The sequence below is a fragment of the Priapulus caudatus genome, unplaced genomic scaffold (assembly GCF_000485595.1).
Source record: "Priapulus caudatus unplaced genomic scaffold, Priapulus_caudatus-5.0.1 Scaffold545, whole genome shotgun sequence".
NCBI lineage: Eukaryota > Metazoa > Priapulida > Priapulimorpha > Priapulimorphida > Priapulidae > Priapulus > Priapulus caudatus.
Genome location: NW_014577606.1, coordinates 21,588 through 47,033, shown reverse-complemented (window position 1 = coordinate 47,033; position 25,446 = coordinate 21,588). Strand labels below are relative to the sequence as shown.

Genomic DNA, 25,446 nt, shown 5'->3' with positions numbered 1-25,446 from the left:
GGCGCTACACAGCCGAACCAACACACTGGCCACAAAGCGAGAGAGGGTCGCAGCAAACAGGGATCTCGAGTCGGTTTTCGGCAAAAATACCAGATTTTCACCGCTCATTAACTCAGCGTAGGGGCATCGTAGGGACAAGCGGTTTGTTTTATATTAGCAAGGTAGGACAGCTGATCAATAATACCGCAAAGAATCGTCAAAATAAAACGGGCAAAATTTTCTTAATTCGACTAATACTGCAACATGGTTTCAGCATTTCACCGTTGTACGCTCTCCTTCTTTATACGCTCTTGAAAATATCTATAGCAATAAACAATAATAAAATTAGGTGATCAACTGGGCAAACAAAAAACAACTATTTTATCAGATGAAAATACATTACTCAATAAACGTTATAACTGCACTATCTAGAATAGTAGGCAAGTGAAACTGCAGTACATAAGTTATAGGCTAACAATTTCTAAATTTAGATATTGCCATAAACTAGAAACGGCTTTCTAAGACTCCCAGTTGGGATATGACATCATACAACGTACTGCCTCCTGCCCATCTACGAAGTGTGTATACAAATTTGCACATACGAGTATAGGCTAGCTTACATGCGCATGGGGCACTGAACGTGCAGCCCTACGTGCCTGCACGCATAAGTACACATATGATAATAGTGCATTGATACCACAAGGCTTTACTGAAGGGAGCACACCTTGCTTTGCTTTTGAGAGTTATTATTAGGGAGTTGCACCTGTGATGTTCCTGTGCCGACTTTGCCATTTGTTTCATGCACTGGTTGGTGTGCCACTCTTTGCAAGTTCTCCTGCAAAGAATATAAGATATAAGAAGCAATGTCATGCAGCATCTATAGTTACTTCGAATACACATGGTTGATGTACTAAACACATACTTAGTTTGTACTATTGCTCAGTAAAGAACTACATACCATGTTTGAATCGATATAAAAAGATTATTATACTAATGTTAAAAATTTTAAAGGTATGTGAATATAAACCTGTAAGATTATTGTATGTCTGTTATCAAGTTATTAATTAAACAATTATAGTACAATAGTAGTAGTACACTATTAGTTATAATATTTAAACATTGTATGATTTATTTCTTCAGCACCTAAAAAGCTCCATCGATGTTATAGTCTACTACTACACTTAGCCAACGTGTAACAGGAATCATTTGCAGTTTATATATGCTAAATGAAAATTTCATGGGAGCACAGCTATTTTGCTGCTAAAGCAAACATGCACATTACTTTTTTACTTTTTACATTTTAAACAAGCATTTACACTTTATTTGATCATTTACAACAAGTCCTAACTTATATATTCTCATATCATTCCAGCTGCCTGGCGGCTTACTGCTGCTGACTGACTATCGGTACCTGCAGCTGCTGCAGCTGTTTCTGGTTGTCCAGCATCCGTGAATTCTGCTGCTGAAGCTCCTGCCTAAGCTTTTCTAGCTCCTCCAGCAACAGAATCTCACGTTCCTGTAAAAAAAAACACGTTGCTGTATTTGGGATGACAATATCACATTCCACTTCATTATTACCTCCGCCAAGGGGTTGGCAGGATGTTATGTTTTCACCGGCATGTGTTTGTTCGTTTGTGTGTTTTTTTCGTTTGTGGGTTTGTGCGTTTGTAGGTTTGTAACACCGTTCTTTGTGTACAGCCTAACTAAAAAGGTTATGGACGGATTGTCATAAAATTTTCAAGATAGGTCAGAAATGGGCTAACTTAGAATTGATTACATTTTGGTGGCGATCCGGATCAATTAATTAATTAATTAATAAAATTTGCAGGATAGGTCAGAAATGGGGTAACTTAAAATTGATTACATTTTGGTGGTCATCCGGATCCAATCAATTATTTAATTAATTAATTAATTAATAAAAATTTTCACAGTGAGAGAATTAATTCAGCTGCCTTGGCGGAGGTCTGCGCTCTCCGAGTGCTCTAGTTCTCAATAGGTTCATCTTTACACCGAAATGCTCATAGCTGGACTAGGGAACTGCTAGGTATCCATATATCTTGGCTGCTTTCATAGCCGATGGTAGCTCTATCCCTTCAACCACTGTCTATGATTGGGGCACAGTTTCATGTAATACAGTGTATATTTTGACAGAGACAGAGAATATTTGTAGCCCATTCGTAGTTTAGATATGACATAACTGCTAGCAAATAGTAGCATTAGAGCAATAAACAAGGAATACAAATCATACAATGTAATGCAATGCAACATAACAATTAATCAATCCCACATTGGGGTAGTAGCCTACAATGTGGGGTGTACAAGTGATGGGGTAGTAGCCTACAATGTGGGGGGTACAAGTGGTGGGGTAGTACAATGTTGCAAAATTATCATTGTTACTAACATTTAGTATGAAACACTATACAGTCCGACCTCCTTTATCCGGCCACGTCGGGACCGCGGCACCCATCCGCCGGGTATGGGATTTGGCCGGATATGAGCGTTAAGGGCCGGACACACTAGGCGATTAAATCGGGCGATGAAATCGCCCTGAAATCGCCTAGTGTGTCCACTCAATCGCCGCCGATTTCATCGCATAGATCAAAAGGTTTTGATATTATTTGTCGCCCGATTTCATCGCCTAGTGTGTCCGGGGCCGGCGATAACATCGCCTGATTGTACAATTCATCAGCCAATCAGAGTTGTTCAATGATACTGACGTAATAGCGATGTTTCATGTTTAGTATGTCATGTCATGCAATAGCGATGCACGCACGCACGCACGTATGCATGTGTACGTGCACACGCATGCACACACTCATGCACGCACGTGTACGTGCACACGCACGCACGCACGCATGCACGCACGTGTAAGTGCACACGCACGCACGCACGCACGCACGCACGTGTACGTGCACACGCACACACGCATGCACACACGCACGCACACACGCACGCATGCACGTACGTTTACATACACACGCACGCACGCATGAATGCACGCAGGTGTACGTGCACACGCACGCACGCACGTCTACGTGCACATGCATGCACGACTTATTCACCGGCGATTTAATCGCCCGATTTAATCGCCCGATTTAATCGCCCGATTTAATCGCCTAGTGTGTCCACTCGTCTCGCGCGATAGAATCGGGCGATTTTGTCGCCCGATTTAATCGCCTAGTGTGTCCGGCCCTTTATGCTCAAACACAGCATTTCTATCCAGTTCAGTAGGGTTTATGCATGTGATAATGTATTTACTCGTTGCTATGATTATTTGTAACAAACTGTCGCGTTTTATGGTTTATATGAAATGGAAATAAAATGAAATAAAACAGAAATTTTACCGGAGGCATAGCGGACACGAGCGGACAACACACACGCACGCACGCACGCACGCACGCACGCACGCACGCACGCACACATACGGTTAGTACATCGCGCAAGTTTTGAGCGAGCTTTGAGCAAGTTTTGAGCGAGATTTTTAGGTGAAAATGAATGAAAAACAGAGAACATACACTGCAAGATCGCGGCCGGTTAATAGAGATTTCTGGATAACGGATGGCCGGATAAAGGAGGTCGGACTGTACTATATACCATGTATACTATAATTTTACGCTAATAAAAATTCATGTTATATATACTTGTGCTTTCTTCTCAACTTCAGTGTGTTCGTTGGTGTTTTGCTGCACTGCTATTTCGTTCAGCTTTTCCTCCATCAATAACTTTTCTTCTTGAAGATGCTGAAGCTCTTGTTGCAAGGCTTCTTCCCTTCTTCTCTGTATAAAGGAGAGGAAAGACTTTAATCATTTCCAGTATCCAAAAATTTAAAATCAGACAGAGCAACAGACTCTCACGCTCGCCTCGCATGTGGAAGGTCGGGAGTTTAATTCCCGGCCGGGTCATACCAAAGACTTGCAAAATGGTACAATAGAGAGATAGAGTGTGGCAAGTTAACCCGCAGTGCTACCAGTGGACTAACCCCCTACTGTAGCATTTGCTGTGAAAGCAGCTGCGGGGCCTCAGGGTTACTGAAATGGAGATAGGCACCGCCATATACGCCATATAGGCGTGGGAAGGATTTAACTAACAGACTCTCATATCACCATCACAGTACTTTCTGCCTTATGCAGGCAAATGAGTTTAACCAGTTTTAGGAAGCGAACATATTAATCAAACTGCGACTATTATAGTACGCCACAATTTCAATATACTTTGTTGTTTCTTATCTTCTCACAGTCAACCTATTTTCATTTCACACCATCATTTGTCATCAAGGATGTAACCAGTGATGCGAGAACCCCAGAGATGAAACAATGGAGCCTAAATAAACGAGTTTCCTTACTCGATCCAATCTTAACGTGTTGCTATCGTTGTATCGTTGAAAATAAAACACTGTTAGAAACATTGCTAGAGCGTCACTTACTTGTGTAACGGCAGATATGAACCCTTGTGGATCAGCTGATCTCTGATTAGTAGTCGCTAGCTGGTGGCTCCCTCTTGGAGCCAAAGTACGTCCACGGCCAGCTACCCTAAGTCGATTTAGTGGTCGCTGTGTGGTAGCAAGTTTTTCATTGTATTGCACACTAGCAGTAATACCTAGTGCAGGTGCGTTTTGCTGACTTACTTCAGACCTGAAAGCATACAATCTATACTTTGGTACACTGTAAAATTAAGCTACACTAAACTAAAACTTATATTGCAAGGGATTTTATGGAATAATTATGATCTCGTTAATTGCGGTGTCAATGAAAAAACAGTATGCACATCATCACATATTTAGGATCATCTTCATATTATATTCCATAATTTTATTCAATAATCTATATTTCTACTTACTTTATAGCGAATGTCTCTGAGCTACTTGAACTAGAAAGTGGGTCTATTTGGTTGATGCTTGCTTCATACTCTGCACTTGTTATTACAGTTTTACCATTTATCTGTGGTAACAATAAAAGTTCAACATCAGCAGGTGATTATGCACGATCGACGCTCATTAGTGCACAACGTGATGGTATAGTGATTAGTATTAGTTAGTGTGTTGAATGGCATGATGGCATGCAGCCATCCTCATGCACAAGCACCTGTTAAGTACAGTCGCTTATGCAGCCAGAACATATTGGTACATAGTCACAAAACAATATTAACCTTACATTTCACGTTTTGCATTTCACAACGTTTGCAATAACCCACATTCGCATTGCCACTGCACGCATAACTGTGTTTCCACTTTCAGTCAAAATTTGAATATGCCAAGTAGATCGAGTCATTCTCAATCAGATATGCAGCCATGCATAGGTGTGCTTAGTATAGGCAAAATGTCAGACACATAATGCATGGGTTTGTTAATCCGTTGCTAATGAGCACAGAAACATGTTAGGAATGTAGCCCATATAACAGAAACATATGACTATAGCATTATTACATAGTTCAAGTTGATTATGCAGCATAAATAATAGCCAATATAAGTGCATAAAAATACATACTTAAGAAAATAAAGATAGGGTAGCAGCAGGTTATATGGCAGTACGAATTTATTTGGAACTTTTCCTGTTCAATCCACTGCACCTGTGGTTTGAAATATGCTACTTATGATATGTTACTATAGCTACAAACATGACCTGGTTAACTTGCTCGGATTGGCCGTCCCTTGGAGTGTCTAAGCCACTGGAGATTTCATCGTCCTCATTGTGCTCTGCATCTGATGCTGCAAGCTCATTCTTTAACCAAGTTGGAATCTGTAAAATATTTACAATTTAATACCCACCACCATTAAGTCTAAATGATGCAATCCTGTCCATTTGCTGACCCTCACATTTAATAATTTTCGAAGTTATATTGCAAGAAAATCACAAATTATACAATTTTACTACCCTTTCTTAGTTACCATGTTGTGCTCCATGAATATGGGAAATTAATTACTATGGATGAATAGGATTATGGTGGATTGCTTAAAGCTGTGTGTTAAATATATTGCAGAATATTTCAAAATGGATACAAATGACCACAAATTTGGCCCTATTTAGGAAGTTGTTAGTTTCGCAGGGAAATTTATAACTATACATACTGCACTGCGTAGTTTAGTATCTGCTTCTGACATCTCGGAGCTTGTATATTCATCACCACCATCCCTACTAGATGCAGAGTTTGGGATATCTCCAACAGATGGGGGTCGTAGGTTTGATGAACATCGCTTGCGAAGACTATCAACAAAATGGCACTCATGCAGTTAACTTAGGCATCACACACGAGCACAGTGGAAACATTTAAGACAATTCACTCAGAAAAATTGCCAAACAGCACAAATGCATATTTAGCAAGATTGCAGTAACTATACATAATAAAATGCACTACATGATGACATGATTAATTCCCCATTATCATAATATGTATTGTAAATTCATGGTTAGAAAGTGCTACGGGGTCAGTTTTCAGTCGCATTATTCCCGTACCTACTACGTTTCTTTCGTCCCTTTTTGCGTGGAGGTGGCGCCGTGGTATCGACTAGGACGAAAATGTTGTCACACTGTGTTACTACGTCTGACAAACGGATGAAATCCTGACTGCTATCAGAGGCAGAGTCCAATCTACGATAAATAGCACATTGCAGTGTTCCTTTTGTGACAAGCGTCAGCAAATGCAATAATATTAAAACTTTATAGAGATGTGCACTGCAAAATATGTGCGTGTCATCTCCTTTAATGAAATATGCCAAATTATATGTGTGCACAATTACTTCATAGAAGGACAGCATATATAATGAACAAATTACATATACAGGTTTCTGTTGTAAACTACCTATTTTAGTATAAAAGAAAGGAATTACCTTAATATGGGTGTTGGCTTGAGCACAGTTACTGTTTCTATAGGCGTCTCTTTACCAGAAAGCATTTTAAGCACTCTACTCCTGGCCGACTGGTCGCGGCTGCCATCACTACCTATCAAAAAGCAAGGGGGCGTTTATAACAAAATTTCAATATTATGAAACCAATTATATATATTAGTTATTTCCTTATTGAATATGTGCGATAATAAATATTTTTGTTTTCAAGTGACTTCATAGAGTGCTACAGTTCTACTCCGTGTACTGAATTTAATCAAGTAGCAGATATATACAAGGTACCTTGAGCATACCATCAGCACAGCAATAAATAAAGCATTAACAAACTTTGCTTTGCTAGTTAAATTGATGTTTTACACGTTTAATGGCTGGGCTGTGGCCAATCCAGCAAACATTATTACAAGTGATGTTTTTTCCTACCTGTCTGTTGAGTCAAGTCAGGTATTATCAGATCACTGTCAGTGTGTGACATTGTTGAGAATAGTGTATCATCTAAATTATCATAGGATTTCAGAGCTTCAGGTTCCAGACTTCCAGCAGTTGTAGAATGTGTGTACCCACTTTTGGCATCTGTTGTGAGCTGAGCTACAACACAAAGCCAGTTACCATGCAGTATCTGTTTATAATTGAAAATACACGCGATTTAGCAAACATAATCTAAACAGTGTATAGTTGGAGCTACATAGAGAATAATCTAAATTACTTAGTATAAGCTTTTACTCACAGACTTTTAAATTAAAGCCTTACAGGGGACAGGGGAATGAACTTGACTAACCACAGCTTTTCATTTATTTTAGAAAAAAGGTGAGTTTAAATCTCTGATTAGTGTCAAGTGTTCTTTTTGAGTGTAATGGGGTCAAATGATGGAGTTTTGATATATCGCTAGAATCTAGGGCAATGTCTACAAAGTCAAGAAAAAAATGAGTCACTGCTGAAACAAAAACGTTTGTTGTTGCGTTTTTGGGTGATCTTTTTAACATTGTCTAGTCCTAAATTGGACATGCATATCCAAAATGTAAACAAAATAGGCACATAAGGAAAGAAGTTCACTCGTATAGTGAATTATAAATAGTGTAACATCTAAAATTTCCCTCTGCCATAGTGTCTTTTGCCAGCATAAATAAATTTACATCTTATAGGAATAAATTATGCTGCAATGACACAATAATCAGCAAAGCATTGCATATTAAATATGCGCAGAAGTAGTTTCCCAATTTCCAATGTTTTGATAAAAAAAATATACTCATCAGATACCTACCATTAGCAGAATTGAAAGATTCTGCTTGTGGCTCGTCATCACATGCATCTGGCACCTTCCCTTGTCCTTTCTCATTGGATGCACCATTATTATCGGACAAGACCTGCCTAGTTCCCCAGAAATACAGGTTGTTGGTGGCTGTACAGACTGCTGTGAATCGTTCTCCACATGTCACTGCCTGGTTAACATAGATTATCTAGGGTATAATCCTTACAATATAACTCTAATTAGCTAGAGAAGTGCCATCTGTGAGGAACCGCTTGACAGACGGCTAGTATATACCAACGAGAACAAATTCTAGACAATTCATATACGCACACCTCAGAATCATCACCCTGCTTATTATGCCACTGATAAATAGTATATATTCTTAATTGTCCTTACCTTCACTAATTCGTGTTCAATGCTTCGGACTTGCATGGGATGACTGTGTACTTTTGTGTTGCTATGCCCCAGCTGAGCTTGTGTGTTATTGCCAAATGTTATAACGTGTCCGGGTTCTACGAGGACTGCAGTGTGATGCAGACCCATAGAAATGTCCAGAATGCGAAATTTCAGGGCCTTGACAACGGTCGGTATCTTAGTACCTTCCACCTCTGTCTAGATAAAGGGATATAAAGATGTATATGACAATTGCAAACAAACAATAAAACTCTTGCATGTCGACATCTATATTAATAAGAAAAAATCCAGATGTATTAGTGGAATCGGTGAATCACATCCCACACCCTAGTTTATAGTGGATACTACCACTACTCACCTTGTGCATGAGCTGTCTCATCTGTGCAAAGAAGCCATAGCGCTCGTTTAGGCCAAGCTTGTTGTTTCTATTGCTGCCACAAGCTAGCATTGAGCCAGTGTCTGTGATGAACATGCTACCATCCACTCCACAATGCACACCACGCACAATCGCTGGTCCCTGGATGCTCACAGGCATTGGATAACTGCTGCAGTAGTGAAAGATCAAAGCAAAGCTGTTAGACAACAATACTGGTGACTATACAGAGTCTTAGACCTATAATCCAACGTCTATTGGAGTGCTACATTTAATAGCACCTGATACAAGCATATGGCCCTATCTTGTTCATTAATGCATGCATGCACGCATGCACGCACACACACATATACATACATATAAAATTAAGTGGGTAAAATACGTAACTCGACTTTCCCACTGCAGAAACTGCAATACTGCATTATAACATTCGCTGCATCATCTCCAATGCAAGGTGGTCTGGAAACCGACTTAAATAGTCGTATATACCATAAGTATATGCATAGTTTTTCATTGAATTTGATCGATTGATTTGAAGTATACACTTTTTGGTATATATATTTACATTATTCTAAACAGGTCAAACTTTTCATATTCTCAGAGAGTTCTCATATTCCACATTGTTTCCTGACTGCATAACCATTTCATGCTAGTTTGTGATAATGTGAACAAGACTTCCGGTTTAGCATACAAATCCTTTAATCAGACATTCTAACATAAAGTACTTTCACTCACTACTGACAAGAGCAATTCTCTTTCATGTCATCACGATACTACACCACATACCACGGTTCTATGTATAAAATGTAACAGTGATTTTAAAATGCCACAGACATGCATATATATGGTGTGGAGGTATATTTACTGTTTTTATATCACTGACCTTGTTTCATTGCCAAAATAAAACGTTTACTTTTTCTATCAAATGTTCAAACAAATTTTATAATAGGTCTAGACTAGTGAGATGCACTTACAAGAAATGGGCTCCCAATTAGTTAAGCATCTTGCAGAGAAATCACCTAGTCACGGGCAATCCATTTCCGATACCAGGCATTACAAGTGTATATGCAGATGCAATGTGAATTATTGCGCTACGCTAATTAGTTACTGTCTGCTCGTGCAGGAAGGATTCAGGTGCTGATGCTTTGATTCAGGTGCCTGACAGCTGTACATATACACTGCCTCCAATTCCAGCCTCAGGTAACCAAATTCAGGAATGACATGCATTAATATACTGGTAGTTACTACGTGTATTTTGTGCATTGTCGTATGTGCATGAGGGCTGTTTCCTGTATTCTAAAAGCACCGCATAGCTCTAGTAATACCTTGATGTTCCAAAGGTGAAAAATACCTGTTAACCAAAATTCGATTCAAATACCCATAGTGGATTAAAGCATCATTCAGGTCGTTTTATGCGGGAGTTTATTAAAGGTTAATTTGATGACTGCACAATGTCATGATGACTCATCTACGTAATATGGTGCATCACTCTGTTATTTTTCTCACTAATATTTGGTGCTTTTATTTTATAATTAATGAGCTTCAGAATGTTAAGCACTAGGGAATTATGTTCTTAATTAGAAAGATTCACTTCGTCTGCACTTGAATGCTCTGATGTAAATCTACCTTAAAAGGTACCGGTACTCAGCAACATATAATTAATATAGCAGTTGTTTACAATATTCGATGAAAAGGTTATAAATTACGTTTTTATCCAAGCTGGCCTGCCTTGACGTGTTTTGTTGTAGATCATGACAGCATGCATACATTGCACCTCACTTGTCTAGTCAGACTACTTACTAATCAGCATCAGAGCCAAGTCCAAGGCGTCCGTCGGCGCCTCGACCCCACGAGTATACCTCTCCATTACTGCTGCCAATGACAACATGTGCTGGACCACATGCTATAGAGGACACATCCACACTGAAACAAGCAGCACCCGCGCGGTTTCACAGTGCGAAATGTCACGTTGTTCTTAAGGTATTGATTCATGGCAGATACAATACATTTACATACGTCGCTCAGTACGTGGTTACAGAATCATTACAATGCAAAATGTCATGCTGTTGTTAAAGTATTAACTCATGACTGATACTATACATTTACATATGTATCGCTCAGTGGTTACGGAATCATTATAACGTGTGTGTAAATTGCTTTTCCCCACATGCACCAATCTTTTGACTATTAGAGTTTGAACGATGCAATCTACATATGTATGAACATAGTCACTTTGGTACGTACTTTTTGTTATCAATGCAGAATTTGGAAACAAGGAACAGAAATTGTAGTATAAACATTAAGTCCGGATATGTTGCATGGTATAATATACCTTAACAAAGCCTCAATAAGTCTAGGGCGACATGCACTTGACCAGTCACCATGCCCGAGACAGCCACTACCACCATTACCACAAGTCATGACGATACCATTGTCACTGGAAAATATGCTGAAGTCTTGACCTGCACACGCCCTGTTACAAATAATGAAACATTTAGAGCAGCAGTTCCAGTTACCTACAGGTTTCCTACATTGTAAAATGCAAATTGTTGAAAACCAAATTCATACATTTGTTAAGTAACTAGTTAAAACAGATCTGAAAAGGTGAAACCAATACATAATACGTCTATGAAGTGAAATTGGCCTTAAGCATTAATATGCATGGAATTCATTAGGGCTGTAATGATACACAAGCCTCTCGATTCGATCCGGTTCTCGATATTAGCCTCTCGATTCGATCCGGTTCTCGATATTAGCCTCTCGATTCGATTCCTTCGATTCGATTCCTAAAATATTGAAATGTTATCTTATTTTTTATATTTTCATTATTTTGCAATATTAAATTATTTGAAATTGCCAATGAATACTAAATAGTGAATAGACTAGAGTCTAGAAAGTATATATACACTTCACAGCCGCTGAGTAACATTGGTGAGTAACACGTACTCCACAGTATATAGCGTAGTGCCGTTATCTATTGGATGAAAAAAGTGTTATCGAAGTGGAATCGAAAATACGGGGAAAAATATCGAGGATCGGATCGAGGGAAGAGAATCGCGATCCGATTCGATTTCGGTGGATCGTTACAGCCTTAGAATTCATTCAGTTGCCTTTACTAGTGAGTAAACTTTCACATTGGTTATAAGCACTTCCTGACAACCTCTGTTATGTCATGTCTAACACTAAATACCTGACGATGGACTTGGCCTGCAATCCTTCCACTGCTGTCGGTTTGGGCCTAAGCTCTTGGTCACCATGCCCAAGCTGACCAGAATGATTAGCTCCCCAGGTAAACACCACTCTCTCCATAGTAACCACAATCACGTGATCAAGGCTAGCTGCTACTTGAACCACCATTGTCTTTATTGGAAGGTCAATGGGGTAAAGCTTTGTCTTGCTCACGTCGAAACTGTATAGCACTGACCTACAAGAGAAACTCGGTTAGAAATGCACATGATGGGAATTTTAGATCAGGAACATAATTATACCCTTTGCATTAGAAGTTAATTATCTCCAACAGTGCTGGCTAATAAAGAAGTGTAAACTAGCGTTAGTATAAATTAAATTATAGCTGCTTACTTCCTGCTATAACATGATGGTTCTGCATGCTGCCAAGAATTGTAAAAAGCAATTCAGACATACGAACTTAACTTACATCATCATTATCCAACGTTTACATATGAACAGGAAATTCTAAAATCTGTGGGGTAAAACATACTACATTCATTGCATAAGAAAATGGCCAATAACTGTCACTATAGATTGTAGATATACATATGCATACACGTTTCTCTCAACTCAAACGATTTTTTGTAAGTTAATAGAATATATGCTACATTTCGGACAATGCATGATTTTAGTCACAAACTATATAATATTTCAATGAAAAATACCACATGTATATGCTCATATTGACCTTATTCTTTTCTTCTTGGTGCTGCCACCATTCTGTAATGCATCTTCTTCACCATCTGTTCCCTGATGGTCATAACGACTCATTAGCTCTGGAAGTCTGCAGGGAAAAACATATCATTCATACACGCTGTGTGTGAATATCTACACAATGATAAAGCTGTGAGCATGATTTAAACACTTCATAAGTATTACGTTGATGTTACGTACATTCATGCATCTATACCAGGCATAATTAACCAACCTCAATCTGACTCTGGATCTGGATATTTTCGAGCATTTAGTCACACTTTTAACTAAGTAACGGTGTGGTTATAAAGTTATCAATTATGACTACTCACAACTAATATCATTAGTTATCTTAGTTATCATTCACTTGTTATATAGTACCATAGGTCTTATGTCAATATGGGCTCTGCTCTCTCTAATAATGGTAACTGCATGCTAGAGTGATTTAATTACAGTAACAGTGGTTGTATCACATTCTGATTCCTGTAGACAGGCTCCATTTGACATGGTCAACCGAATAATGATCGATTCATAATGCTCAATATTGAGAGTAAGGTTTGTACGATTTGAAAACATTTACGTCCTGGCCAAAGTTGAATATACACGCAGCCTTTGAAGTAAAATGTGAATAACTAACCACTGGACCACCAGAGCTCTCAAGAGTAACAACACTTATCTACATACTACCAATCACAAAAAGTCTACACAAAAATCTGTTGATGCTCTGGAATTTAGAACAAGAGACGCAGAGCGTCTGGGCTCATCTGAGGTCTGTTACTATGGTTATAAACGTAACATTTAAGTTGTGCGTATAGTGACACCTTTGTTAGGCGCAGATATGCAGATACGCAGTTGCGTACACATCATTTCAGCAACCTTCTATATACATCCTAAAATCCCATTGGTTGATACAAATCGCGTGCCTGAAACTCCTGTTTTATGGTGCATTGTGACCCTAACCCTATATTAAAAAAATAAAAATAAATTGTTGTAAACATTATTTGTTGTTATTAAATTGTTGTAAATAAATCATGTCAATATTTGCGTTAATTGGAAAAAAATACTTAAATGGATAAAGATAGAAAAATACAGAAAACAGGTAAATAATAACAAATCTGATGGGATTCGATCCAAGGACCTTTGAGCCGTGATGCCTGTGCTGTACCCGTTCAGCTATCCAGGCTTATTGGCTTTCTAGATTATGGATGTGCCATGAATATGAGAACACTGTGACATCATTGAGGCAGTTCAGGAATCCATGTTTAACCCTCCTCTTGAGGGTCAAAAGGTTATCAGACACGTCAGTGGAAAGCACATTTCATGGTCCTTTCAATAAAGTGATAAAAATGGTAGGTCAGCGCTGAAACAAAAAAGTTTTCCACTCTGTCCATTAGGCCATGTCCTAAGAAAATGTATGATATCTGACCTTTCCCCCACTGCCCTTTGACCTGTGACCTACAATTTCGCACTGGTGATGGGTTTCCTGCCCATCGCACTATACACCGAATATTAAGAGCATAGGTCGAGCCGTTAAGATTTGTGCCGCAATTCCGTATTTCCTCCTATACCTTAAGTTAAGGGGGAAATATTCCCCCTCCGTTTACACATCTTGACCTTTGACCCTTGACCCCCAAATTTGTCATCCTGAGTCCTTTTCACGATCCCCCCCATGTCCCAAATATCGTGACCGTACGTCGAGCGGTTAAGATTTGTGCCCAACTGTTGACGCACGCACGCACGCACGAACGGCCGGACGGACGGACGGACGCACAGACAATCATGCGATTCTACAAGCTGCATCTGATTACGTCAGATGAGCTATAAAACAAGTGTGGCAAGACGCAGTTTCTACTCTGGTTTCTCTGCCTAAAATACAATTCTAACTGGACTTTTCCCTGACACTATTCTTATCAGCATTCTATTATTACCTAGCATAAAGTAGTTCATTAGCAGACGGTCTGTACTCTGGCTCTCTCTGAAGCATGTCCCTGATAAGCTCTTTGAATTCTGCACTGTAGTTTCCCTTGACTGGTGTAAATTGACCCTGAAAACCGAAGGATAGACATTTTGACCAAAGTTGATAAATTTAATGTAAAATAATAATGCTGTCATGCAATATAACTGTTGAGCAGAACCAAATGTATTCTTTAAGTGATTTAACTCTACACACAAACATTTACAATTGAAATCACTAAATCAACAATACATTTTGGCAATAAATTAAGGCCAAATGGAGCATATAGCTGAATAATCATATAACATAGGCATACATATATACCTTCATAATCTTGTTAACCAGTGCAGGCAAATTTGACCCCTCAAATGTCCGTTGTCTGCAGGCCATCTCGTACAGTATACAGCCAAATGCCCAGATGTCTGATTTTTCATTATAAGGAAGTCCTTCACACTGAAAGCATTAACGTGTTATGCTGTAATCGTTTGTATTGATGTTGCATTGTACAATAAACAGATAAACATCTTTATAATTCATCCAAATAAAGATCAAATCTGACATGTAAATCATTAAAAAAATTGAGTAATAGTACATGAGTCTGCAATTATAGAGCAGTGGCAAATAATGGGCTTGAAAATGTAAACGTTGCACACCATATATATATGTGTGTACATATGTCGTGCTTGTGTGTATCTGCTATGTACTATGTATGCATGTTCTGCACAAAACAAGGTTTGTTTTATTTGAGAACTTACTTGGACCAAATTAAGTAGCAGGTTATGGAATTTGTTATTGTTCTTACACAAAGATGGAATTTGACCATAGTTCACTATTCAGTTGTATTTGTTAGCAGTTAAATTATTCACCAATTTCATTCAACAGCTAGTGTAGTAAAATCGCCACTTTTGTTAATTTGTCACATTTTGCAAAGGTGCTGAACTCCAGTGGTAGCCCTGTGTCATTACCATTTCAGGACTGATGTAGTAAGGTGTACCAAGTACAGTGTTAGCTCCGTTATTCGTCGTTGACAACATCTTTGATATTCCGAAATCACCCACTTTCACTAAGCCTTCTTTTGTTAGAAAAATATTCTGTGTTTTTAAATCCCTGAAACAATGGTAAAATTATGGATATATATATGGTTTTATATTATAGTAATATGGATAAGCGTATGAATTGGTCACTTTGGGGTAGAATTATTAAACTTATCACACGTTTATACTACTTGAGGATACCTGAGGATTTTCTAGTATATTGTGATGATTGAACAGTATCACTTATTAGAATACAAAAGAGAAGTATTTTTAAATAAGACAAGCTGATGTAGAATTCAACACACTTCGATTTTATTTAAAAGAATAACTGCATGCTTAGTGATTAACCTATATCTATGCTTGATCAAATCGTTTAAATTCAATTTCCTTAATAATCATATAGGTATACCTATGGAGAATGTTGTGCTCGTGCATGTCCCTTAGAGCTGAGACCATCTGTTGGAACAGGTTCAGTATGTATTTTTCTTCCAATGGCTCGGTTTGTTTGGCCAAAAACTGCGTCAGCGTACTGCATCAACAAAGCTTTTGAATTATCATGCGTGCATCATCATCACTGCATCACTATCACCATCACTGCTCACACATTTCCTCATGAGAAAGAACTTACACACCACCCCTACACAGTATATGAACTCATGCACGTATATGCACTCACACACGCACACACATATAAACTTATTCATTCGCGCACGCCTGCATGCACACACGTACATTCACTATACACATCATCGACCACTCAACTACCATTGTCCACACACCAGCTATCATCCACTCCCGCACGCAACCATACACACAAGCACACACACGTACATACCACAGTTCACACATACACCATTGCCTGCCAACTTAACCCCCATCTTCCACAAACCTTCCACCGTCCATTGACTCACCACTATACGTTCACGCACCATCATACACGCCTCCTCCAAAGTACGCTAACACGTTCAAGATGGTCACATCGCGACCATTCACTTACCCCCCATCAGCATACTCCATTTCAATCATTAGAACCCCATCCTCCTCAAAGTTGTCATAGTAGCTGATAATGTTCGGATGGTCCAGCATGGCAAGCACCTTCACTTCATTGAGAGCCATCTGTCTCTCTGCCGTGCTCAAATCATGCATATTAATTTCTTTCAAGATAACCTGCGAATCGTCATCACGCCTCCTGTACAGTACGGCTGTTCCATATGCACCTGAAAATAATCACACATAAAATGTTTATGTGTCAATGGAAAATCAATGCTGCCTGCTAAGGGGTGCTGCCACCAAACACTGTTTTTCACCACCAATGGTCACAACAGTGTGCGGTAAAATGATATCTGAACGAGAGGATGAGGGCAGGATATCAGAACTGGTAAACTGCAAAGACACTAAAAACACCAAAAGTGTAAAAAAAAATTGTCTGTGTGACTAACTGCTGGTAGCTGTCGCTGTCATTTGCCAAGTATTTTGTGAGGCAATGGTTTGTTCGAATAACTGGAGAACCACTTACTGCAAAAGTTTTAAACCTGCATTGAGTATTGAGTATATATGATCCTGGAGAGCAATACCTACCTCTGTGTTAATTGCACCTCAATACATTTGTATACCTTTTACTGAAGCATAATAAGTGTAATCCTCTTAGAACCACAACTTCACTCTATCTTGACTTTCATTCAACTCATTATAAGATGACATTTTTTTTTAAACTCACACTACCTTTTCCTACCGTACGTATCTTCTCGTAGCCGGCTGTGGACTGCGAACTGCTACCAGGGCGGGCGCTCAAACCACGTAGCTTTTCAGGTCTGAAGTACAACTCTCCTACGAATATCTTGCCACGAGGTGAGTCCTCAAGATACCTGCTAATCCCTCCATCAAGCTCAGCACCATACATATCTTTATATATGGCAACTGGCACCTGAACAAGTTAATATATAATCAGGCGTATACAATAGAATGGGTATGACAGGATGAAACGTGTTAAATTTAACATGTACTACCTTGGAAGCCCTAAATATTTTAACGCATAGTAAAAAACCTTACCCCGCAGAGCACTTCCAGTTCCTTTGCTATTGTGTTGGCATCTGGTGTGCCAGCAGCACTCCACAAGAAAAAGTCAAGCCGGCGATATGGAGATGTTGCATCTAGGTGATTTATGGTCAAACATGTGAAGAATTCCCTTACGGCTTCGTGATCACACACAGTCTGCACTGACAACACCTACGGTAAATACATGGTGCAGTTAAAGACACAAGCAATTCAAGATCACTATAGTTTTACAATAAATATATAGTTCAATATAGATGTCTCTTTCTGCACGGCTTCCTGGTGCTAAAAGATCAACGCCTTAATACAAAGAAAGTGTCAATGACACTGTAGCTCACCACAAGAAAGGACACAAATGAGTGAGTGAGAAGAAGTCAGTTTTAATTGAGCAACCATCGACGTACATTATAGAAACGAAGAGTATATATGGGAGAACTCCCATTATATACTCTTGATAATTATATGTGTAATTTTTTATGTGAAAATAAATGTTTGAGATGTGAAAGTCTGAGATGTGGACGAGTGATGGCGTTACACCTACATGATCGCCATTTAACATTTTTATAATATTCAGATTTAGGCACTGCCTAAAAGCGGAGCACCCGATGTGTAACGTGTAAGATTGAGAGGATACGCTTATTCCACGTAGCTGCTATATACCACGTGACAATGGTGTTTCCCTGCCCATACTTGTTTACTTCGTATGAGTTTTTCTAGGCGGTAGCACACGGTTGCCATCTGTATATCGCAATAATAATTTATAAACCAAAATGAATCACAATTTGTGACGGTAGATGGTGCTATACCCGCTTTGATGTTTCTTAGCGATGGCGTTCGAAATAAATAGGTTATGCTGCGTTCCGACATGTTTTGTAAAACTTTACTCTAATATAGTTGTTTTATCTGCAGGGTGGAGAGGAAATACCAATTTTGCATTAAAGATCTTGTCAATGAAATCTTGTAAAACAAACCAGACGAGTGTGACACCACAGACTGTTATCTGCGTGGCTATATAATATGCTATATAATTGCCAAAACCTACCTAATTTGCATAAAAAATTTTTAAATATCAAAACCCCTGTGATACGTTTTGGGGCCAGCCCTTATTCATTCATATACCAAAAATGAGCAAAATCCGTTGAACCTGAACTGACTGACAATTTCCATTTTTGCCAAAAAATTGCCGTGGCTCGAAAGTACGTCGACTGGCGTGCTCCAAAATAGGACGTTCAAACCTCTCCCATAGCAGTAACAACTATACCCAATTTCAAACATGTGGGTCAAACGGTTCCTGAGTTATCGTTGACCGTAGCCAAATGTTGACGGAAAGACGGACGGACGGACGTACGATGGACGACGACCCATGACAATAGCTCATCTTGACGATGTCAAGGTGAGCTAAAAATCAAATCTTGAGATATTTTGCCTAAACATTAACCATGTCTGCATGTGGGGCCAATTCCAAACAAATAACACTTAGGAAGGTTTATATACGAATATTATAAGTACCTGCCAGTATATATATGCTTAATTGTATGCATTACCTTGTCTCCTATTCTGCAGATGCTTAGATTGAAAGCAGTTCCTGTCATGACCATGCCAATACCTTGCACCTTGCGGCCTCCCATCTTTTCACTGACCGTAGCTAGCAAGTTGTCTAATGTTGCAGATTCATATCTATAGCTGATCACTACAGAATTAGGTGCCACCGCATTGGTGATCCCACCTAGGTTTTTAATCTTACTCGATACGAGAAGACATCTCAAAGGTTGACGATAATCTGCAGTAAAAACAGCAATTATTTCATGAACTAAATGGAATCCATGAATTCAATATAATAAGTTAATGTAATTAACCATATGCATACAATAAATTTATACACTACAGAGTACGTAATACAGTTTTGTGTAAAATCATGTGAATTTTCATGACTATATTATTTGAAAGACAGGAAGTAGAAGACATTAAGCTGTTGGGAATTATCGAATACATTGTAATTATTTACCGGAACTTGCACTCCTGGCAACTTGCCTTCCCCCATCATCATCTCGGGTTGCGGCGATGTCTGGCTTTATCACAACAATGCGACTTTGGAGGATTTCTGAGTTATTCCCTTCCTCTGGCTGGTCTGTAGAGTTGCTACTATCTATAGAGCTATTATGTTCCAATGACTGTTTATATGAATCTTCAGTAATCCTTGCTATGGAAGCAGGTTTCTTACAAGATAGGACAGGCCCACTACCAGCATCTTGGCCAGATGTAGCTGTGTCCATTGGCTTGACGTAGTTTCCAATCGACTTATTATTTGATAATGTTGCCCGATTTTCCGACCACAGATTGCCCTGAATGTGTCCTGATTTCTTTTCTCCACTTGTAGTTGTAGTATTCCGTATTGGTGTTTCTGTCATTCGCCGGGTTGAGACAGATGCAATTTCCTCCTGCGAGACAGGGGCATTATACGAACAATCTCCTGCTGAACATGATCTAACGTTGATTGATGTGTCAACGTTGGTGCTAGCATTGTACACGGGAGTACCTGGCAGACTTTCTGTCATTGCTCACAGTTACCCTGCACCTACAATGAGATATACGTAGTTTTTTTTATATATAAAAATAAGCATACAGACTCTATGGACACACACGCGCGCGCACGCGCACACGCACACGCACACACACGCGCGCGCATGCGCACACGCACACGCACACACACACACACACACACACACAGAATTATTGGGGTTGATATTGTTACATATATGTATAACATAGGGTTGCATTGCATTGCAACCCATAGGCCTATCATATGAAACACAAACACGTTTGTGTTGCAGTTCCATGCAACTATATTCCTTCACACATGGCAGCAAGAAAAATAACAAACACTAAATTCATTCCACATTACACAACAATCACAACATCAGACATCATATATTAGCTCTAGTACTATAGCCTATATACATACGCGAGCTATGTATATAGTACTAGAGCTAACATCATATATGCATTAACATCAATTTTCAGCTGAATATGGGTATTGCTACTAGCTCTGGTGAGCGTTTAAAATATCCAAGACTATCAGAAAGGGGAAAGGTGGAGAGGTAGCAGGTAAAAGAAGAGAGGTGGTGTGAAATTGAGTCAGAAATAATATGGAGGGTATTGAACAGAGGGGATCGAGAGATAACAGAGAGAAGGTAAACAAGAAAGAAAGTGAGAGTTCAAAGAGAGCTAGAAGAAGAGTTTTGCTATAGTATAGAGGAGGCATATATTAATTAGTGGTTTGTTACATCGGCAATAAAAAATTTCTTAATTCTATACGGATATATTCAAGATTAATTCGCAGTACTTAACCAAATTTTTGGAGGGCAAGGCAAGTGGTACCTTCAAAGGAAGTCCACCGTGTCAAATAACTTTTCACCTACACTTATTTATGTAATACACGAACAGATATACAAACAACAAGGAATTTACATGTCAATTAACCACAAAGGCAAACCAGGTAGGGAAACCTATGGCTAGCTTCTACAGTGCCGCTGTAAAAGTAGAGCCCTCATTTCGCAATGTATCTACAATATACCTAGCCACAAGTTCCCATCTCGCTTAACACTACGTGGCCGTGTAACAGTCGGAGAGCCTGGTCGGTTTACAATATACCCATCCAGGGTTCTCCCCAGGATGAAATTCAAACAGGGGGGAGGGGAGGGGTACGGGGGAGGGGGAGGGGGCAACTAGGGGGGGGGAACTAGGGGGGTCCGGGGGGCGTGTATTTTTACCGTACGACTAATTAATGCGTAAAATCGCCACCACACCATAGACGGTATTTGGGGTTCTTCTATATATAAGATAGCCGAGTCGGTGTATAGTTAGTGACAGGTTAACTTGTGTACTGTCTGCAGTGCATGCGTGGTACGGTAAAAATACATGCGTCGGATGTCCTGGTCAAACGCCAATTCTTGACGATCGATTCCCGCGCTGGCAAACTTTTATTGTGGTGGAATTTAAACGGGGCGCAACGATTCAAACAGGAGGGAGTTTTCCCAAACGGGGCGCAACGATTCAAACAGGGGGGAGTTTTTCCAAACGGGCCGCGCGCGCCCCGTTTGCGCAACGTAGGGAGAACCCTGCCATCTTCCACCTATATCTTCCTTTCTTCTGGAGCCCGGCCCACTCTCGCTGCCTTAGATATAATTATAGCCTGCAGATATAAATTATAATCAGAGTTCTCCAAGCTTTTTCATTATAGCATGGGGGTGCTGCCTTTACGGTTCTATAGTTGAAAATCAGCGAAGGCGGTTTGCGTGCTAGTAGGGGGTCCTGGGGGCATGCCCCCTCCGAAAAATTTTTGAATTGTAGAAGCTCTGAGATGCAATCTGGGACACTCTGTGTGTAAATTTCAAGCACTGCAAGTGGGGTGAAAATGTTTGTTTTGCATGGGCAAAGCCATCGGAAAATTCAAAATAATAATGGAATAAAAATACCAAAATGTAGGTGTTATATGTTTGATGCTCACGCATATGCAAAGTCAACGCAGATATCTTTTTAGAATAACTCATTTTAATTGATACTACACCATGCATGCATACCACGTGACACACACCCTGTGTTTCCCCACGCGACGTCTAGCGGTCATATATCATAACATCTCTCCTCTTTAATGAAAATAAACATTTCCTGCGCGAGTGCTCCATAGGCACGCACTAGAAATATATATATGTAACTCAAAATCCACAGGGTACTTCAGTGCTTCTCATATACATTACCTCACTGGTGCCTTAACCGCTCGGCCCGATCTCGTGACATACGTGTTGTCACTATGTGAGCTGTTAAGTGTAGCATGTGGTACACTGGTAACACTAACAGGTGTCTCTACCTTGCTATGTTCATCAGTTTCTAGTTCCCGCTCAAAATTGAAATTTTCGCCTGTCTGTCTAATCTGTCTCCTGTTCCGTCTATACCGTGCACCCGTCTCAGCTTCGACAACATACGAACGAGGTAGTTCTGTGCACTCGTTTCTAACTATAGCAGGTTCCCATCTCATTGTCACTGGGTGCTGTATCCTAGCACTTTGTCCAGCTTGTAGTTCAGGTAACGGTTTTGTATGAGCATCATACCGAGCCTGTGATCTATCTTGCTTGTCTTTCATTCCTTCCTGTACTTCTTCGTCCTTCGCAGTCATGTTAACCATAGGTAAGTTAGACTGTATCTTACGGTTGAATAATTAACAGCTCGGCTGGTGATGGTATTCTTGCACTCAGTGGCGTAGTACGAATACACAGCAATGCTAGCGCGGGATCCTGTCCAGATTCTCGAGCTTTTTCTAGCGTCTTCTTTATAACACCAACATATCTTTCCGCCTTTCCATTCGCCTGGGATAATTTGGGCTGCTGGTTACATGCTTGAACCCGTACTCTTCTGCGAATTTCGCAAATTCACTGCTGCTATACTGCGGCCCGTTGTCAGATATGATTGTCTCTGGGATTCCATACTCTGCTAGGATTCCTCTCAAGCTTTGAATCACACCTGCTGATGTTATGGTTGATAGCTTCCTCACAATTGGGAATGAGCTATAGTAGTCTACCACAATGAGGTAATGCGCCTGATTCCACACGAATAAGTCAGAACCAATCATTTGCCATGGTCTCTGCGCTTCAATGTGTATCATTGGCGCCGGTGCCTGTGATGTCTGGTTTCTTTGACACGCAGCGCACTCCTTGACCATCTTTTCGATGTCAGCATTTATTCCACACCAGAAAACCGTTGCTCTGGCTCTCAGTCGACACTTGGTTGAGCCCAATCAATTTCAGCGTTATCTCAAGTAATTAAACAACTTGTTTACTTGAGATAACGCTGAAAATTAAAAACTGCCGGGCATTTAGGAAATCGAAGACCGTGCCCGGCAGCCGTCAGAGATATATGCCGGCTGCCGGGCATATAGCCACTCTGTATTCTATATCTGTGGTCGGTAATTCAATGACTTCTTCGGCACAATCATAGTTTGGTCCCTATATACATGCAGGCTGTATGATCCTGATCTGTACAGTAACAGTGTACTCCTGATGAATATACCCAACAAGAAATAATAAACGAGTGAACATAGAGAAATTGCCAGCTTGTAATATATAGTTTCGTATTAGTACTTATATTAGGCCCCATAAAAAAAGATGTTAGTTTATCATCCCCGCCCGCATCACTTTTTCCGCCCGCATCAAATTTTTTTTTATTTTTTAATTCAGATTACCGGTGTTGTATTCACACACCGGTTTCAAGCCAATTCATTCGTTAGAGTGTTAGTCCTTCTTGACATTAACAATTATAAATATTACCTTACTTTTATATAGCTTACCTACTTCTTTATACCTGTGTCTCTTTTAAAAAGTACCCTGCGGCATTTTGCGCTACGTAATTATTGCTGCGATTTCAATTTTCCAAGAACACACATTTTCACGTTTCACTCGACGCCATTTACATATAAAAAAAAAAAAAAAAACCCGCCTCCCTCATCACTTTCTTTAGATGACAAGGATGATAAACTAACTTTTTTTTTTATGGGGCCTTACTATTAGTATTAGTAATAGTATTAGGCCTACTGAGTACTGTGTGGAATTTCCGGAATAGACACTCTGGGGGATCGAATATATCGATCTAACGGTTGCCGGTCTATTTACATAAATTTAGAACTTACCTAGAGGAGATTGTCTACACCCATACCGTCTCCCTACACGTACGTGTATCATTCTTACGTCGTGCACAGACGATGTTACGATGTTAACCATACCACCAGGCTATATACCAGCTATGGTTACCAAAACCTACCAGCGCGCTAGCACGGAAACACAATAATTGTCAAGCCTAGCCAAAAATATTGATTGAATTTCTGGTGCCAAGCAACCAGAGAACTGAGAGATACGGTCTATGTGTGGGAGGTATGCTGCTACGTGGGTATACTGAGTGGTTCAATATAATCAATGTAGGACCTAACCTGTTACCTGTAAGCTGTATGCTACAGTCGTTATGTTCTGCGCTCCGCGAATCCATTATACGGCATAAAATTGTAGGAAATCATTTTCCATTGGCGCCTAATTACGCTGTGAGGGTCTATGTCCCCCAGGGTACTTCCGGAATGTACCCTGAGTACGGTCCGGTATACCGGAACAACCCTGGTACCAGAGCAACGTGATTTATATGCTCTGGCTTAGAGAGCACTATATGCGTATATATATATATCAAGAGCTAAATAATACTCTAATAATACACTAAATAAGAGGTATTATAGCTCTTGATATATATGACTACTTATGATATACGTGCTCTGATATAGCTGTTTTATCAACGGTCAGAGGGCGTCCCTATGCAGCCAAGTCATCGTAGTAATAATCAATACCACAGTAGAAATAATTTAACTGCAGTAAAATTATGCTATTAATTTTTACCAAATCAGAAGCCTTGTTACACATAATCTAACCGCGGATAAATTATGTTTTGACCGCGGTTAAATGATCGCTTTTATCCCAACCAGATGCTATGTTACATACTATATTGTATATAGGTAGAGCACGTATATCGTANATGAGATTTAAATTTTATAAAACAACTCAAGCTGAACTTCATTCGCAAACTGTACCGGTGTCCTATTGCCCT

At 39.7% G+C, this 25,446-nt stretch overlaps 1 protein-coding gene across 3 annotated transcripts; it reads right to left on the bottom strand.

The window, feature by feature from the left end:
* Positions 1–283: 283 nt before the first annotated feature.
* On the bottom strand, positions 284–24,906 carry LOC106811496. Of its 3 annotated transcripts, none has more exons than XM_014815136.1 (27): positions 24,788–24,906; positions 19,817–20,386; positions 19,356–19,591; positions 17,809–17,985; positions 17,482–17,683; positions 16,757–16,976; positions 16,169–16,288; positions 15,691–15,832; positions 15,050–15,178; positions 14,700–14,815; positions 12,767–12,862; positions 12,041–12,274; positions 11,183–11,323; positions 10,651–10,773; positions 8,836–9,022; positions 8,460–8,675; positions 8,076–8,253; positions 7,238–7,402; positions 6,803–6,914; positions 6,429–6,563; positions 6,044–6,179; positions 5,598–5,714; positions 4,816–4,916; positions 4,403–4,610; positions 3,621–3,755; positions 1,391–1,495; positions 284–814 (listed from the first exon to the last, which is right to left on the bottom strand). In XM_014815136.1, exons 2-27 carry the CDS (start codon positions 20,364–20,366, stop codon positions 686–688), a joined length of 4,410 nt encoding a protein of 1,469 aa, XP_014670622.1. In that variant the 5' UTR covers positions 20,367–20,386; positions 24,788–24,906; the 3' UTR covers positions 284–685. The 3 variants fall into 3 exon arrangements, with proteins under 3 accessions (XP_014670622.1, XP_014670621.1, XP_014670623.1); XM_014815135.1 differs by having other exon boundaries at positions 24,795–24,906; XM_014815137.1 differs by lacking the exon at positions 24,788–24,906 and adding an exon at positions 24,491–24,549.
* Between the last annotated feature and the right edge of the window lie 540 nt (positions 24,907–25,446).

What these genes read in the sequence shown, in the direction of transcription:
- LOC106811496 (XM_014815136.1), bottom strand. Translation starts at nt 20,366, where the DNA reads ATGACAGAAAGTCTGCCAGGTACTCCCGTGTACAATGCTAGCACCAAC. An exon ending in GATACGTACGGTAGGAAAAG is followed by an intron (nt 16,977 to 17,481) that starts GTAGTGTGAGTT and finishes GATTATTTTCAG; the next exon opens with GTGCATATGGAACAGCCGTA. An exon ending in ATGGAGTATGCTGATGGGGG is followed by an intron (nt 16,289 to 16,756) that starts GTAAGTGAATGG and finishes TTGTTGATGCAG; the next exon opens with TACGCTGACGCAGTTTTTGG.